This window comes from Typopeltis vanoorti, chromosome 2, assembly GCF_054136105.1.
Source record: "Typopeltis vanoorti isolate ZY-2024b chromosome 2, IOZ_Tvanoo_1.0, whole genome shotgun sequence".
In the NCBI taxonomy this organism is placed as follows: domain Eukaryota; kingdom Metazoa; phylum Arthropoda; class Arachnida; order Uropygi; family Thelyphonidae; genus Typopeltis; species Typopeltis vanoorti.
The window spans coordinates 47,090,519-47,107,681 of NC_143550.1; the positions used below are offsets into that span (position 1 = coordinate 47,090,519).

Genomic DNA, 17,163 nt, shown 5'->3' on the forward strand with positions numbered 1-17,163 from the left:
CACTAGAGCCATTTCAAATGCAAATGCAAAATCTGTTATTCTTAACCCTTCCTGATTCGCTTCACATATCCCGTGACCTCCATGTATTCTTTCAAACTGTTTCATTTTTCCTACCTACATGTTTATTTAGATCACTCCCAATAATCGCATGTTCCTCTTCCTTCAATTTTTGCATCACTCCATCCATTTGTGTCCAGAATGCATTATTTTCTTCATCTGTATACATCCAACCTGTGGGGCATACATACCAATCCAATTAACTATATAATCTTCATAGTTTAATTTCACACACATAATTCTATAATTTCTATGAATGACTTCTACCACACAGTCTTTCATTTCTTTACACAATATAATTCCCACTCGATTTCTTTCCATCTCTGATGCTGCACTATAAAATAGCTTGTAACCATCTCCCAGTTTTTTCACTTTGTTATCTTGCATTGCCCATTCCATTACTTAGAAAAAAAAAGTTTTGAAAACTAGCAGTATGACATAAAAACAACACAATATTGTATTAAGGATACTCGGTTGTTCAGTCAGTTTTTGTATTTAGAAAGAAGAAATCCCAGGAAATAAAAATAGTGAGGTGGGGAAGACTGCCTATGTTATGTAAAATTCATTACAGGGAGATAAAATTCTTTCTGTTCTTATTACGAGAGGTTTCTCAAACTGTTCCAACCTCTTAGTTCACTGTGGTCTTATGGTCACAGTGGAAAGTGAAGGAAGACTAGCTAACGCAAGGCATTTAATTTAGGGAAAGCTAATCATCTGGGCCAGTCATGTCAGGATTTTGGTTTTAGTTGGCCTTTGTTCAGCTTTATGAGACTTGTGAAAAAAAAAGAAAAGGCTTTAGCTACATGAATATATAAAGGAGCTGGAGCCTTTTCTCCATCTCTCTCTCTCCTACTATCGATCTGTCTTTTCTTTCTTCTAATACTGTTGGACTTTCTATGCTACTTTAGGTATATGATAAACACCCATTGCTTTATCTCTTTAATAAAGATGAAACCAATCTTGGAATGCAGAAATAATATGTGGCCAATAGAAAGTGTGCATAATGGGTTACTAAGGCAATTGGATGCAAATCCATATACAAATAGCCTAATTGTGAAGCTACTTCACATTTTCATGCTTCGGCTAAGGATAAAAACAAGAATACAGTTTCTTTTTAAGTTTAATTTCTAACTAAGTTGCCAGTCTGGTTGACTGAGTGGTTAGCAGATGTGCTCTCAAAGCATCTCAAAGTATCTCTAAGTGGTCAAATCTGTTAGTGGAAGATGAATTTCATCACCCAATGTGAGACCACTGCTCACTTATTGGAGGCCTCAAATGGTTTGAAAAATATTCTGGGTTTGGTCTCTAGAGCAGGGTTTCTGGATTATGTAAAAAGTAAATAAACATATAAAGAATATAAAAATTAATTAAATTTTAAAAAAAATTCCTTAGTCCACCCATTGGTTTACAACCAATCATGTATAGGAGCAACATAAAAAACATTTTAAAAAAGTAAAAAATCTTGTAGAAGTATATAATGTTAAAACTTTGGATCCAAAGGAACTTCTGGCTCCTTATTCAGGAGGAAAGAGGAGGCTGTGCTATACCAAGCTTGACTGTACTGGTTTCTATGGAGAATTTATTTTACGTATGTATATAAATTTCCTTAATTTGAATTGGATATATTTGTTTCGTATGATATTAAAGCAAGACCATATTTGTGTATAATAATCATTTGTTATTATTATATAGACTACTCTATGTGGAATGTTTCGATGTCTTGAATATAAATTGTCTTCAATGGGAAAGCCTGCACCTGGAATTAATTTGACAGTAAGCCTACTTATTCCTAGTATGGTTGTGTGTATATGATATTTTGAATGCTGTCAATTAGCTATATTTAGTTCTTAATTATTATTTTCTTAGAAACATGAAATTTTAGTGGTGGTTTTGTCCATTATATTTATCACCTTTTCCTGTGTGTAAATAAAAAAAATTAAAAAAATTAAATTAAAAAAATAAAAATCAGCTAACACCTCTTTATTCCTGTATAGGGAGTAGGTGAATCCAAAAGGATTCACCTACTCCCTTTTGGAGACTGACTTGTCCGTTCAGTCTCCATTGGTAGCCAAACAGAGATAGCTGGCCCAAGGCTATTACTAATTAAGTGGCATGTGGTGAAGAGATGGCTCAACAAGTTTTGCCATCTCATGGTCCCTAACACAATATATATTTTTTTAATGTCTGACATAGTGTGGGTTCTATGGTCAATTTTCTTGAATTTACGGGACAAAAAAATCTGAGTTTCCGGAAGAAAAAACCGGTTTGCCTGTGCCAGAGATCAACTAGCTTGGGAACTGGTCGAAAAAAGACTTAGAAAAATTTCCTCTAGTCTCTGACTAGATTTGAAACCAAGTCTTCCTTCATGCGGTCAAGTGCTGTGGTATGCAAACACCAAGCGCTTGACTGCATGAAGGAAGCGCTGTGGTATGCAAACACCACATCCACTGAGTTACCCTCCATGGAGTTGGCAGACTCATCTTGGGAGGTTCATTCAAATGACAACATATTTATCATATCAAATCTTAAATCCTTAACACTCCTTACATTAACAACACATTCTGGTAATGCGTTCCATCCACTGATAATTCTCCATGTAAAAAATCTACTCCTCACACCCCTCTTCACCACACTCTTACATAACTTCCAGGAATGACTTCTAGTTTTTCCTCTCGACCATCTACTCTTTTTATAATCTTATCTACATTAATCCATTAAAATCCTCTCACTAACATAAATGTCTCCATAATATCACCTCTTTTCCTCCTACCCCACCAAACTCTGCAATCCACATTTCTTCAACCTCTCTCTCCATAGCCAGCATTCCAAAATCCTGATATTGTTTTAGTCACGCCTCTCTGAACCCTCTTCAATGTTTCCACATCTCACTGAAAACAGGTGACCAAATTTGAGCACAATAGTCTAAGTCTGTTTTATACAGTGACACAACCACTTCCCTATCTCTACATGTTAAAGTACTTCTTATCATAGCAGCACTATGATGTGCAGGCTTTGTGACACTAGCAATATGTCCTCTGAATGTCAATCTGCTGTCAACTATCACTCCCACATCTCTAATCTCATCCACTTCCTGCAGTATAGCACCATCGATATAGTACACAGCCATATATTTCTGTACTCCAAAATGCAAAACCTTGCACTTATTGATATTAAAACTACAACCCCATGCCTTTGTCCAGGTAAAAAGTCTATTCAAATCTCCTTGAAGGGAATTAGTATCAGCAGTGCTACTTATAATTCTTCTCAACTTTGCATTGTCAGCAAACAACTGAAGATCCCTGGTCAGTCCACATGATATATCGTTTACAAACAACTTAAACAGCAAGGGCCCAAGAACATAACTCTCATTCATGCCACTGATTACACTCCATTTTTGAGACTGCTCTATCATACACAACCTGTTGGTTTCGTTCAGAGAGCTAATCTCTGCTCCATCTGACCAATATACTATCCATTCCTATCCTCTGTAGCTAGTACACCAATTTATGTGGTAATCTATCAAGCACTTTTGCAAAGTCCAAGAATATCACTTTATGATTGTTAATTTATTTTTGCAGTATTGATGACAACACAGAATGATAAAAAATAAGTAATATTTATTAACTTATTTGAAGATATTTTTCTGGTATTATATCCAGTATCATCAGAGCACAAAAACAGTTTGTTACAGTATGCAAAACAACAATAATTTGGTATAACCATGGAACTAGTTTAAAAAATTGTACTGGACAATACAAGAAACTAAGTCCTAATTAGGTGCCATTTATCTTGGAAAAAGAGAAAAAACAAGTATTAATAATATCATAAAATAACTTTCTCCCAGATTTTTGGTAAATTTATGCAGCCATACTTGTTGAGGTTTGGACAGTGTTGTAGCTTGAGCTTTTGCCACCCCTCTCAACACACTCCAAAAATACTACAAAAAGTCAAAACAACATATAGGGAAATAAATTAAAAACACTATGTTTATTTTTGAAGTAAAGCTTTAATTCCAACATTCTAAAATGTTATTTTTCTGTTAGCAAAATCATCGATGACATTGTCAAAGTCTATTTCATCACTCAGTTGCTGTTTTATAGACAGTATAGCAAGATTTCATAAACACCAAAAAAGTTCCACCCAGGGCGGACCCCCCCCCCCCCAAGCTACAATGCTGGGTTTGGGGTATGTTTTAAAGCTTCTGTTGAGTCCAAAAACAATCTCTCTGACTTATGACTTCTGTGTAACACTTTTGTTTTCTTCCAATTGATCCTGTGTAAAGGGGTATCCAAGAATGGTCTGCTAGATCCGACTTGCCATTTTTTATGTTCACCAAGGCTAGTAAGCCCAGTCACAAGAACAGAGCCCTTCATAAACTACTGGATGTGATGAAGAAGAGAGTTTGTGCTTAGGTGAACCAATGAGTTGCCAATTTGACATAACATTTAAATACGGTGCATAGCTGATATTTATTGAGCACTCTAGATATGTTTTGAGATGTGCCCTGAATGTATGGGAATGGTAACAATTTTGCTGTAAGCTTGTGTGGTAGGCAATGGAGGGGATTTCTGGGAAGCATTTAGAATTTTTTCTATCCTGTGATTCTCCCTTATCTAACACACTTGTTACCTTATCATAAAATGCAAGTGAATTGCTAAAACGGGACCTACCCTTTACAAATCAATGTGTAGCACCTGTGCTAATGTCTTATTATATTTTGTTTCCTGATGATGATAGTTTGATTTTGCAGAAATATTGGAATTATAAATTAATTTTAGTTTTAGCTAATATATTAGTTAATAAATACTAAAATAAAGAGCCAAAAGGCTTCAGTTCAGTGACACAAAATTTCTGAAACAGATGTCAGGTCAGTGAAACCATATCAAAATGGACTAATAAAAGGCGAATATATGAGATTCTTGCTTGAGGTGGTATGAAAGAAGACACAAAGAGGAAAGATAGTGTGTGTGTTGCCTAGGTATGATAATGATGAACTGAGCAGAAGAGCGGTAATATTGAATGACATAGCTAGAATGTGTGACAAGAGAGAGGACTGGAATATATGGATTCTTGGAGTGCGTTTGAGGACAGAGAGGAATTGTATGCAAGAGACCACTTACATTTGAATGAGGAAAGATGTAGGCATCTGAAGAGATTGCTGTTCTGAAAAAGTCAGTGTGTCCCAGGGAGGATGGTAGTAGGGTGGCCTCTTGGGGGAATAGGTACTTGGGAGAAGGGGGAAGACATCAGGTGACACTGAGCCCAGTGGAGTCTAGAGGGGGATAATGCTGGGTGTAGAAACAATGGCATTTATATGCTATATACTAATACCAGGAGTATCTGGAATAAGGGAGAGGAATTCGTGGTGCAGATAGCATCAGCCTGGCCAAAAATTATTGGGATCACTAAGACATGGTTGACAGAAGAGGATATAATAACAGGAATAGAAGAATAAACACAGGGTACAGCATTTTTCAGCAGGATAGGAAGGGAAAGCATGGTGGCGGAGTACTGCTTATGATAAGTGACGACCTATGTCCTCTAAGAGAGGAGACTTTGGAAGGCAGTGACACTAATCATTTTGAAAGCATATGGTGTGAGGTAGAGGCAGGCAAGACAGGATATTTAGTGGGGTGTTGCTACATACCCAGGGGTACAGAGGGTGGGGACCAGGAAATGTTTAGACAGTGGAGTTTGGCAAGTGCAAGAAGAATGATTGTTACGGGAGATTTTAATTACAGTAGTATAAACTGGGGAGAGGAAGATGCATGTAGCAATAAGGGAATGGAATTTCTAGAATTCTTGAGGGACAAATGTCTTAGGAAACATGTAATAGAGGGAATAAGAGATTCAAGAATTTTGGATTTGGTTATAGCATCAGAAGAGTTGATAATAACTGAGATGACATCTCTTCCACCAGTTGGAGAGAGTGACCATATGGTTTTGACGTGGAAAATGAATAGACATGCAGGAGTATCAAAGAGACGGGAACGTATGTGGAATTATAAGACAGATGATTATAATAGTCTAAGACGTCATCAACTTGGGGAAGTTTCATGGAAGGAGGAATTGGAAGGCCGGGATATCATTAGTGCGTGGGAAATTATGAAAGAATATTTGTTAGCAGCAATGGTAAGTTGTATACCATGAGTGAGCAAGAGGACACAATTTGGAGTACAGTGGATGACAAACAATATTAAACAGGAATTGCATGTGAAAAAGAAGCTGTGGAAGAGATATAAGGAGACAGAAGAAGAGAAGATGGATGAAGAGTATAAGACACAGGCCAGAAGAGTGATTAGCATGGTAAGGAAGATGAAACTGGAATATGAGAGGAGATTAGCCCTAAGATCCAAAGAAAATCCTAGGGAATTTTTTTAGATATGTGGCCAGTAGGAGGAGAAATGACTTGGAAGAATGATATTGTGGGATAAAAATGGGAATAGTGTGACTGATGCAGCAGACATAGTAGAATTGTTCAATGAACACTTTAATGGAGTATTTTATCCTGGAGGAGTCAGTTTTAATGCTAGAGGGATAGGGTATGTTCAAGGTTTAGAGGTACAGGAGGAGAGTGTGTTTCAAATACTGAGTACTCTGGATGTCAGTAAAGCTGTGGGACTGGATGATATTTCACCACGAGTTTTGACAGAATGTGCTACGGAACTGACAGCGCCTTTGACCTGGCTTTCCAATGAAAGTCTGGCTGCTGGAAAGGTTTTGAAATAATGCAAGTGCAAGAAGAATTTGCTCTTTGCTCATATAATATTAGTTAATATATCCTCGAACAGAATGTGACAGAAGGAACTCAAGGTGAGAGAGTTGTAATAGATTTAATGATATTGATATGAACACAGATGGATAAGAAAATAACTATTTATTAACTTAGAAGCTAATATTTCGCTGGTATTATATCCAGCATCTTCAGAGCACACAACACAAAGTTTGTTATAAATGCAAGGCAACCACAATCCAGTGTAACAGTGGGGCTAGTATAAGTAATTGCAGCATGCAACACAAGACTAAAGCCCTAATAGGGTGCCATCTAGGTTTAAAAAAAAAATAGTTCAAAGGTTTGAAATAGTAGTCCAAATAATAGTCTTAGAAAGTTTGAAAAAAATAAAATAAAATAAAAGTAATAAATATTAATTTGGTCTTAGGATGACTGTCTCCCAAATCTTTGGTAGATTTATACAGACATACTTGTTAAGGTTTGGAGTATATTTTAAGGCTTCTGTTGATTCCAGGAACAACCTCTCTGACTTGTAGAAGCTTCTGTGCATTACTTTTGTTTTTTTTTCAATTGATCCTGTGTGCTGGGGTATCCAAAGCATGGTCTGCCAGACCCGACTTGCCATAGCGAAAGTGTCAGATATATTTTTTGTGTTCACTGAGGCGGATGTCCACAGTTCTTCCTGTCTGTCCATAGTAGGCTTGATGGCAAGAACAAGGCACTTCATAGACTCCTGGATGTGATAAAGGAGTGCATTCATCCTTAGGTGAATGGATGAGAGTTGCTAATTTCACATAAGGTTCAAATACAGTGCACAGTTGGTGTTTGTTAAGCACCCTAGATATCTTTTCAGATGTGCCTTTAATGTATGGGATGGTGATAGTTTTGTTGTAGTCTTCTGTGGTAGATAGAGGGGATTTCTGGGTAGCATTTAGTATGTTATCTATCTTATGGGGATTATAACCATTGATTAAGAAGGTGTGACGTGGGTGAGAAAGTTCAGCAGTGAGAGCAATGTCATTGGAACAGATTGCTCTAGCTCTATGGGTTAGTGTTTTTAAGATACCATATTATTGAGAAGGGTGATGGTGTGATTGTTTGTGTAAGTATCTCACTGTATGTGTGGGTTTTCTGTACACCAAAAATGATAAGAAACCTTTTGGAAGACGTGTGTGTCCAGGAAGGGCAGGCAGTCATTGGCTTCTAGTTCCATTGTAAAGTGGATTTTAGGGTGCTGGCTATTTAGATGCACTAAAAATGTATTCAATGTGTCTTGGCCATGTGACAAATAGCAAACACATCATCAATATAGTGTAGCCAGAGACTAGGTTTGAGAGTAGCTGTGTTGATAGCTAGTTTTTCCAGATGTTCTATGTAGAAGTTGACTAAGGGGGGGGGGGGCTTAGCTCTCCCATCTAATTGTTTGTATATTTTCCCTTTCCATGTAAAATAACCTGCCTGTACTGTGAATTTAAATAGCTGAAATATATCTAGGGGAAATTGTGAATTTAGTAAGTTAAGTGTTTCAATCAGTGGTACATTAGTGAATAATGAGGTGATATCAAAACTCACCATTAGGTCTGAACTATTTAAGGTGTGGTTTTCTAAAATACTCTTTATTTGGGTAGAATTTTTAACAAAAGAGGGAGAATTTGTTTGTGTAAGTGGTTAGTAATTTGGCTAAATGTTTAGCTAGTTTATATGTAGGACTGTTTATGCTATCTACAATAGGATGCAAAGGTGTACCTTGTTTGTGTATTTTAGGAACACCATATATTCTGGGTGTTTTAACGTGCAAGGGTTTGAGTTTTTTGACAATTTCTTTTGACCAGGAAGTCACTTTGTTCAGTAACTTGCACACCTTATTCTTTTGCGAGTTGGTGGGATCTCGATCTATGATTTGATATGTAGACCGGTCTTGGAGCAGTGCATGCATTTTGCTTTTATATTCTGTTGTATCCATTACTACAGTGGCATTTCCTTTGTCTGATTTGGTTATTGTAATGTGGCTATTATCGCGTAGTTCTTTTACAGCTATTATTTCTTTATGTGGTATATTATTTTTGGAGGGCTTAGAATGGATTAGGATATTGGCCACGTCTAACCTAATATTATTGGCTATAGCTGGAGGCAAGTGGTATATCCCACGTTCAATGGAAGCCATTATTTTGGTTTTAGGAACTTCTTTAGGAGTAATGGGAAAATTGTGGCAAGTCAGGTCTGGCAGACCATGCTTTGGATACCCCAGCATACAGGATCAATTGGAATAAAACAAAAGTAATGCACAGAAGCTTCTACAAGTCAGAGAGGTTGTTCCTGGAATCAACAGAAGCCTTAAAACATACTCCAAACCTTAACAAGTATGGCTGTATAAATCCACCAAAGATTTGGGAGACAGTTATCCTAAGACCAAATTAATATTTATTACTTTTATTTTATTTTATTTTTTTCAAACTTTCTAAGACTATTATTTGGACTATTATTTCAAAACTTTGAACTGTTTTTTTTTTAACCTAGATGGCGCCCTACTAGGACTTTAGTCTTGTGTTGCATGCTGCAATTACTTATATTAGCCCCACTGTTACACTGGATTGTGGTTGTCTTGCATTTGTAACAAACTTTGTGTTGTGTGTGCTGATGATGCTGGATATAATACCAGCAAAATATTAGCTTAAGTTAATAAATTGTTATTTTCTTATCCATCTGTGTTCATATCAATACCGTTAAATCTATTACAACATGTCTGATGAACACATAAGCCTATCGACAAGGTCGGAGAGTGTTAGATTTGATTATAATGTTAGAGGGTGTTTCACTGAAAGGCGTAACTAGTCTGCCTCTGATTGGCTACAATGATCATGTGGTACTCACTTGGGAAGTGACTAAGTTTATGAATGTTCCATTCAGAAAAGGTTACATGCTGGACTGCAAAGCAGGAAATTATGACCAACTGAGGAGTATACTGAGTTCAGTTGAATGCAATTGGTTTCTGGATGGGAAGAATATCAACAGCGTATGGGAAGTATTTAAACAATACCGAAATGATGCGATATCAGAATTTGTCCCTAGAGTTCAAAGAATAAATAGGGTAGGAGTCAAATGGGTGTGTAATCTTATTAAGCGAGAGATTCATAAGAAAAGGATGATGTGGAAGAAATACCGTGAACATAAAAATGATGTCCATTATGAAAATTATTATTACCATGCTAGAATAGTCAACTGTTGTATGGAAAGTAAAGTCTAAATATGAAAAGAAACTGGCTCTGCAAGCTAAAGACAACCCACAAGAATTCTATCAATATGTTGCAAATAAAAGAAGGAATGAATATGAAAGAATAACGCTTCTAAATGCAGATGGTGTGAGGGTAATAACAGATGCAGAAGAAGTTGTTCAACTAATGAGTGCCCATTTTGTTAAAAGCTATCAACCTGGTGTATTCACTGGATGAAGAAACTCAGGTGTATGAAGATGAGGTATTAGAGTTGTTGCACAAACTGTGCCAAAAGAGTGTTCAGCTGAACTGGCTATTCCTTTGACCAGGCTGTTTAATATAAGTCTCAGAACAGGAAAGATTCCTAAGGAATGGAAAGAATGTATCATAATTCCATTGCACAAGGGTGGTGCAAAAACAGTTGTATCAAACTATTGGCCAATTAGTATCTCGGGAGTTGTGGTGAAGATTTTGGAAAAATTGGTTAGGACTCACATTCAGACATGGGTTGACAGCGAATCTCTACTTTACAATGAGCAACATGGGTTTACTTAGGGAAGGTCATATTTTAGCAATGTACTCACATTCTATAACAGTGTTACCATTGAACTAGATAAGAGAAATGGATACACCATGATACTTTTGGATTTTGCTAAGGCTTTTGACAGAATACAGCATGGTAGACTTTGCATAAATTGGAGAATATGGGTTTGGATTATAGAACATTAGCATGGATAAGAGGATGGCTGACTAACATATCAAAAAGTGGTATATAGGGGATGTGAGTCTCCAAGAGTTGAGGTAATTGATCCTAGTGTACACAAGGATCAGTGCTTGGACCACTGTTATTCAATCTGTTATTCAATCTAATGATATTGGGAAGGATTTGACAAGTGACATACAGCTATTTACAGCTGATGATGTGAAGATAGGTAGGGTAATCAGGAATGCTGCTGATATGCAGTACTTGCAGAATGATTCGAATAGTCTGGAATTGTGGGCATGGGAAAGTGGATGTCAGTCTATGTCAGCAAATGTAAATTCATTCACTTTAGTGTGATTAGATATCCAATGTCGTATTATATTGATGGGATTATGCTAAAGAAACTGATGAAGCTAGGGATCTTGGAGTGTTAGTAGATAGTAAGTTGAAGTTCAGGGTCCATGTAGCAAAGATTGGAAATACAACTCAATTCTGAAATGAACATTCACATGTAATGTTAAGGACGTCATTTTGCCTCTTTACAAGGCCTTGATAAGACCTCACGAACTATTCTGTGCAGGTCTGGTCTCCTGGTTTCCATTGTGATTCTGGCATAGTGGAGAGAGAGAGAGAGAGAGTGCAAAGGAGAGTATTAAAAATGATATCAAGGATTGTGGAATACTGATTATGAAGATAGATTGATAATTTGTAAACTGCAGACACCAGCAAACAGGAGAAAGAGGGGATGATATGATTGAGACTTACAAACTTCTGAAAGGGCCATACAGGATTTCAGTTGATGGAATTTTTCAATTTATGGAGGATGGGGGCATCCTTGGAAACTGAGAATGAATGCTGCTAAGAAAGGGTTGAGAACTGGATTTTTCTCTCATAGAGTAGTGCTTGATTGGAATAGATTGCCATTGGATGTTGTGAGTGCAAATAGTGTGAATGAATTCACGAATAAGTATGATAGCTGGTGCGTGTAATATGTGGCCTCTCTGGATGAGTCCCTGACTCCCTAGAGGTCTCTCTTAATAAAAAGAATAATATTAGTCTACATTGTAATTTCCTTAAAAAAATACTGTTATGAATAGCCAACATATTATGCCTTACCACACTATCTTTACTTGTTACTGTGTTTTTCAACTTCAAGTAATTCTTTGAGCTATTTTACCAACGTTTTCAATATGCCATCTGAACTTCAATTCTCTCTCTCTCTCTCTCTCTCTCTCTCTCTCTCTCTGCCATTCCCCCAAGTCCCTAGCCTTATCACTTTCCTGAAATCCAGCACCAGCAGTATGACAGTGACAGAGTATGTAATCTTTTTAACTTGAAGTGTTAATCTTACATTGTACAACATTAAATTGATAGCCATTATCCTTCACCTAAAATGCCAATTTATTTAAATCATCCTGCAGGATATCTACATCACCTTTAGGTTTGCCATCGTCAGCAAATAACTGAATATCCTTCCCCCTAAAATGCCAATCTTTAATGTACAAATTAAAGAGAAGTGGTCCATAGTTCAGAATTTTGAGGTACTCTGCTGGTTAACCTTGTTTTCCTAAATTCTGCTCCACCACTTACTACTCTGCATTGTCTGATAGACAGACATCACCCATCAGCCACAACACTTACCCCTGCTAAAAGTTTCTCATCCATTCCCATTTGCTCCAACTTTTGTAATAGATTTCATGCATTATTCTATCATGATACTACTAGACTTTGCCTTAGCAAAGTCTAGTAGTGTCATGGTGTAGCTATTTCCCTTATCTAATTCTGCTGTCACTGTATTATAAAATGTGAATAAATTATTAAGACATGACCTATCTTTTTCAAATCATGCTGCACACCATAGATTATCATATTCCTATTTACCCACTCTCTTTCCCTCTTTCCACTCTTGAAACTTGCGAGAACTATGGTGTGCAGCATGATTGGCCCATGTGCTATGAGAAGGCATTACAGGCATTGCCAGTTCTCCTGCATCTTCTCATAGCACATGGGCCAACATACCAACCAGTTCCACTGCTGTATTCGCATTGATATTTTTCAATGAACTGGAGGTGCCCAGCACATTTCATTTGCTTCTGTCACCTTCCTACCATCAACATTGGTTAAAGTCATTCTTTCTGTTACTTGTTACAAAAACAAAACAAAAGCAACAAAAACTTTTTGGATTTACTTTGGCTTTCTTAGCTAATTTTCTTTCATAACCTGATTTAGCCTTCTATACTGAACTAGTCACCCTTTTGCGTGCACTTTGTACTGCTCATCAGTATTCTGATAATTGAGTATCCAGCTTTCTTGCTGGTCACTCACTGCCTGTCATGGTGATTGGCCCTCTTCTCTTTGATCTTTGCTACCATTGCAGCAATGCTTCAAGGCTCTGCTCTATCACCTACCTTCTTTCTCTTATACAAAGGTGACCTAACCTCAAACATCACTAATTCTATTCACTGATTTGATGAAACAGTGCAGTGCTCAAACATCCCAGGTTTCAAGATAATTTTCAAGTGCATTAAATATAAACTCTGTACTATCCTTTAATGATACGAGGACAGTCACCTGATGCAAGGACACACCTTTAATACCACCGTTACACAACATTGCCTTTTCTCTCACAAAAAAGCATACATCTCACTTACCCTTAACCTCGATACACAAATCACCAGACAGGATCAGATCCTCCTATATGGACTGACATCTATCTCTGCCTCTTCTGGCATAAACACATCCCATCAATAGTTTCCTCAGCTTCAAAGAAACTAGGCATTATTTTCCACTCAACATGACATTTTTCGCACATTTGGCTGCTAAATTTATGTAAATCTAACATTTGCCCATCCTTAGAATATTATTATTATTATTATTATTATTATCATTATTATTATACAGGCACCTCCATGGAATCTGAAGACTCATCACGGGAGACCCAATCTATCTACACATCTATCATACCTCTCCTTGAACCCATTAATAGACAAAGTACTCACAACTGATTCTGGCAACTCATCCCACTCATTCACAACTCTCCATGCAAAAAATATAGTCCTCACACCCCTCTTACCACACCTTTATTCAACTTCCATCTATCGTATAAAACCCTTTATTCAACTTTAATGTCTCTATCATATCCTCTCTTTTTCTCTTATCAACCAACTTCTGCAATCCACACATCCTCAATCTATCCTCATAGGGAACATTCCACAGTCTGCTCACCATCTTGGTCACTCACCCCTGAATCCTCTCTATCACTTCCTCATCACCAAGAAACTCAGGAGACCAAGCTTGAGCACAGTAATCCAGATGTGGGCATATTAAGGCCTTATAAAGAGGAATAATAACTTCCTTATCTCTATTTATCTCTCTATATAAAGAAGGATAATAACTTCCTTATCTCTATAGCCAGCCTAATTGGCCGAGCAGTTAGCATATCCACTCTTTAGCCAAAAAGGCTACAGGTTTGAATCCTGCCTTGGGCATGGATGTTTGTAATTGCCTGTGGAAATACTAGTGGTGGTGGTGGGTGGGTGGTAGATGGCATTGGGATAGTTGCAGTTAGTTGTAGTTGGTGGATTGACTGGTGGAGACAGCTGAAGAGTAGGTGCCTTCCCTCCCTCAATGAGCCTTTGGACTCCCTGGAGGTGTCACATAATAATAATAATAATAATAATACTTGTTAATGTGTTCTTCAATAGCCAAGTAATCTTATGTGCTACCTTAGCAATATGTCCTTTAAACTTTAACTCTCTCTCTCTCTCTCTACCACCACCCCTAAGTCTCTAGCTTCACCTATTTCCTGGAGTACAGTGCCATTAATGTGAACACAGCTTGTAATCTGTTTATCCCAAAATGCATAACTTTACATTTCTTCTCATTAAACTGATACCCATTATCTTTAGCCCACACTGACAGCCTATTACTATTACTCTACCTAATTTTGCATCACCAACAAACAACTAAATATTTCCTTTCAGGTTATTTCCTATATCATTTATGTACAAATTAAACAGCAATGGTCCCAGCACTGAACCTTGTGGCACACCACTAGTCACCTGTTTTCACCTTGATTCTGCCCCTCCATATACCACTTTTTGATATCTGTCCACAGCCACCCTCTTATCCACTTAACCAGTGTCATATCCATCCCCATTTGTTCTTATTTGCATAACAGAGTTCCATGTGGTATTTTGTCAAATGCCTCTGCAAAATTATCAAGTAGCATTTCCTTTATTCAACTCAGCTGTTACTCTATTATAAAAGTTAGTAAATTACTAAGGCCTGACCAACCCTTCACAAAGCCATGTTGACCCTCATACAGTATCATATTTGTATCTACCTATTCATGAATTCCCTTTTTGACCAATTTTTCTAGTACTTTTACCACAATGCTTGAGATACTAATTGTCTATAATTTGCTACTGCAGTTTTAGAACCTCCCCTCATGCAATGGAATTATTTGTCCTCTTTCCACTCTCTTGGAACTCTACCAGCACTGAGACTTAAATTAAAGAGTGTAGTCAAAGGCATTGCCAGTTCCTCTGCACATTCTCACAAAACTCTAGCTGATATCCCATCTAATCCCAAAGCTCTATTTATATTGAGATCCTGCAATTCCCTAAGAATCTCCAATTCATCCTCCATATTGTTCACATGTTTGGTGCACCTAAAATCTCCCTAAAAATTCTTGATGCCATCCAGAGGAGAGCAAATCAGCTTATAGATGATACCTACTTCACATTTTTACTTCAACTTCTATCATAGGCATGCACTGTTTCCGTTGTCTTATCTTTGATACTTCTATGGTCACTACTCTACTGAACTGGCAACCATCTTTCGCCCACTTTCTTCTGGGCCTGTTGAAACAAGAACAGTAGCTACATCCTTTTCAGTACAACTGCAAACACACTGAACTTGCTTCTCCTATTTTTTTTTTTTAATTCAGTCTGTGTCCCTTCTCTTGAAGCAGCTTTCCCCATGAAGTGTTCTTCAAGAACAACCTCCAACTCATCAATAAAATATGAATAAACTTCTTTTTACTATCTGTTACTTGTTGTACCAACATATGGTACATCAATGCCATATGTGGGTACAACATATACAAGGGTGGTCTGAAATGTTCTCAGCCTCGACCATAGATGGCAACACTATCGGCAAGATTTTTTTTTCTATGTTGGTGCATCTGTCATAAGCATCCATGTGAAATTGCAAGTCATTTTATTAAGTAGTTTTTGTTTTATACAGCTGTCTGAAGCAAAAGTGTTGTCTGTATTCCTTGAAATGGATAAAATTGAGAATTGTGCAGTTATAAAATTCTTTGTAAAAGAAGGTTTAACTCCAAAAGAAATTCATTTGAAATTCATAAAAGTTTATGGACACTTGTCTCCTTTGTTTTCAACAATTAAGAAATGAACTGCCGAGTTTAAATGTGGCTGTACCAACCTTGAAGATGATCCACGTGAAGGATGTTCAAAAAGTTTAACAACACCAGAAATCATTGATCGAGTGCACAATATGGCATTGGATGACTGGCAAGTTAAAGTGTATGAAATTGCTGAGACTATAGGCATTTCAAAAGAACATGTAAGATATATTTTGCATGAAGAATTGCAAATGAAAAAGCTTTGCACAAGATTGGTGCCATGCTTACCCACGGCAAATCAAAAACACACTCACATGAAAATCTCTGAACAGTACTTGGAGCATTTTAACAAGAATAAAACTGATTTTGTGCATGAGACTTGGATTCACCATTACACACCAGAATCCAAACAGTAGTCATAATAGTGGAGAGAAGACTGTTGTTCATCACCAAAGAAGACAAAGTCAGTGCCATCAGCAGTAAAGGTCATGGCATCGGTGTTTTGGAATGCTAAAGACATTTTATTTATTAATTATCTTGAAAAGGGTAAAAACAATAACCAGGGAATATTATTCCAATCTTTTAACCAGACTAGACGAAAAAATTCGTGAGAAAAGACCTGGTGTGCAGAAGAAAAAAATCATCTTTCATCAGGACAATGCACCTGCCCACAAAGGTCTTTTGGCAATGGGAAAATTAAGGGATCTGCACTATGAATTGTTAGAACATCCACCCTATTCCCCAGATGTGGCTTCCTCTGACTTCTATCTCTTCCCAGAACTAAAATTCTTCCTTACTGGTCAGCATTTTTCTTCTGAATTAAGAGGTGATTGCAGCTGTAGAGAGGTATTTTGCAGATCTTACTGAGAACCTCTACAGGGATGGGATAATGGCGCTCGAGCATCGCTGGGATAAATGCATTAGTCTTAAGGGAGATTATGTTGAAAAATAAAAGTAATTTTAAAATTATAACTTTGTTTTTTCATTGTTAGGTTGAGAACTTTTTAGACCACCCTTGTATCTGATGAAGCCAGGGATTTGGGGTAGTAATAGAAGGCTGAAGTTTTGAAGACATATTGCTAAAGGAGAA

At 37.1% G+C, this 17,163-nt stretch overlaps 1 protein-coding gene across 1 annotated transcript in view; it reads left to right on the top strand.

Moving 5' to 3' along the window:
• Positions 1-17,163, top strand: part of LOC150108984 (acyl-coenzyme A synthetase ACSM3, mitochondrial-like) — a 305,232-nt gene that overhangs the window by 180,091 nt on the left and 107,978 nt on the right. The window contains exon 11 of the mRNA XM_090404749.1: positions 1,750-1,830. Coding sequence (XP_090260875.1) covers positions 1,750-1,830 — 81 coding nt within the window. The remainder of the gene's footprint in view (positions 1-1,749; positions 1,831-17,163) is intronic.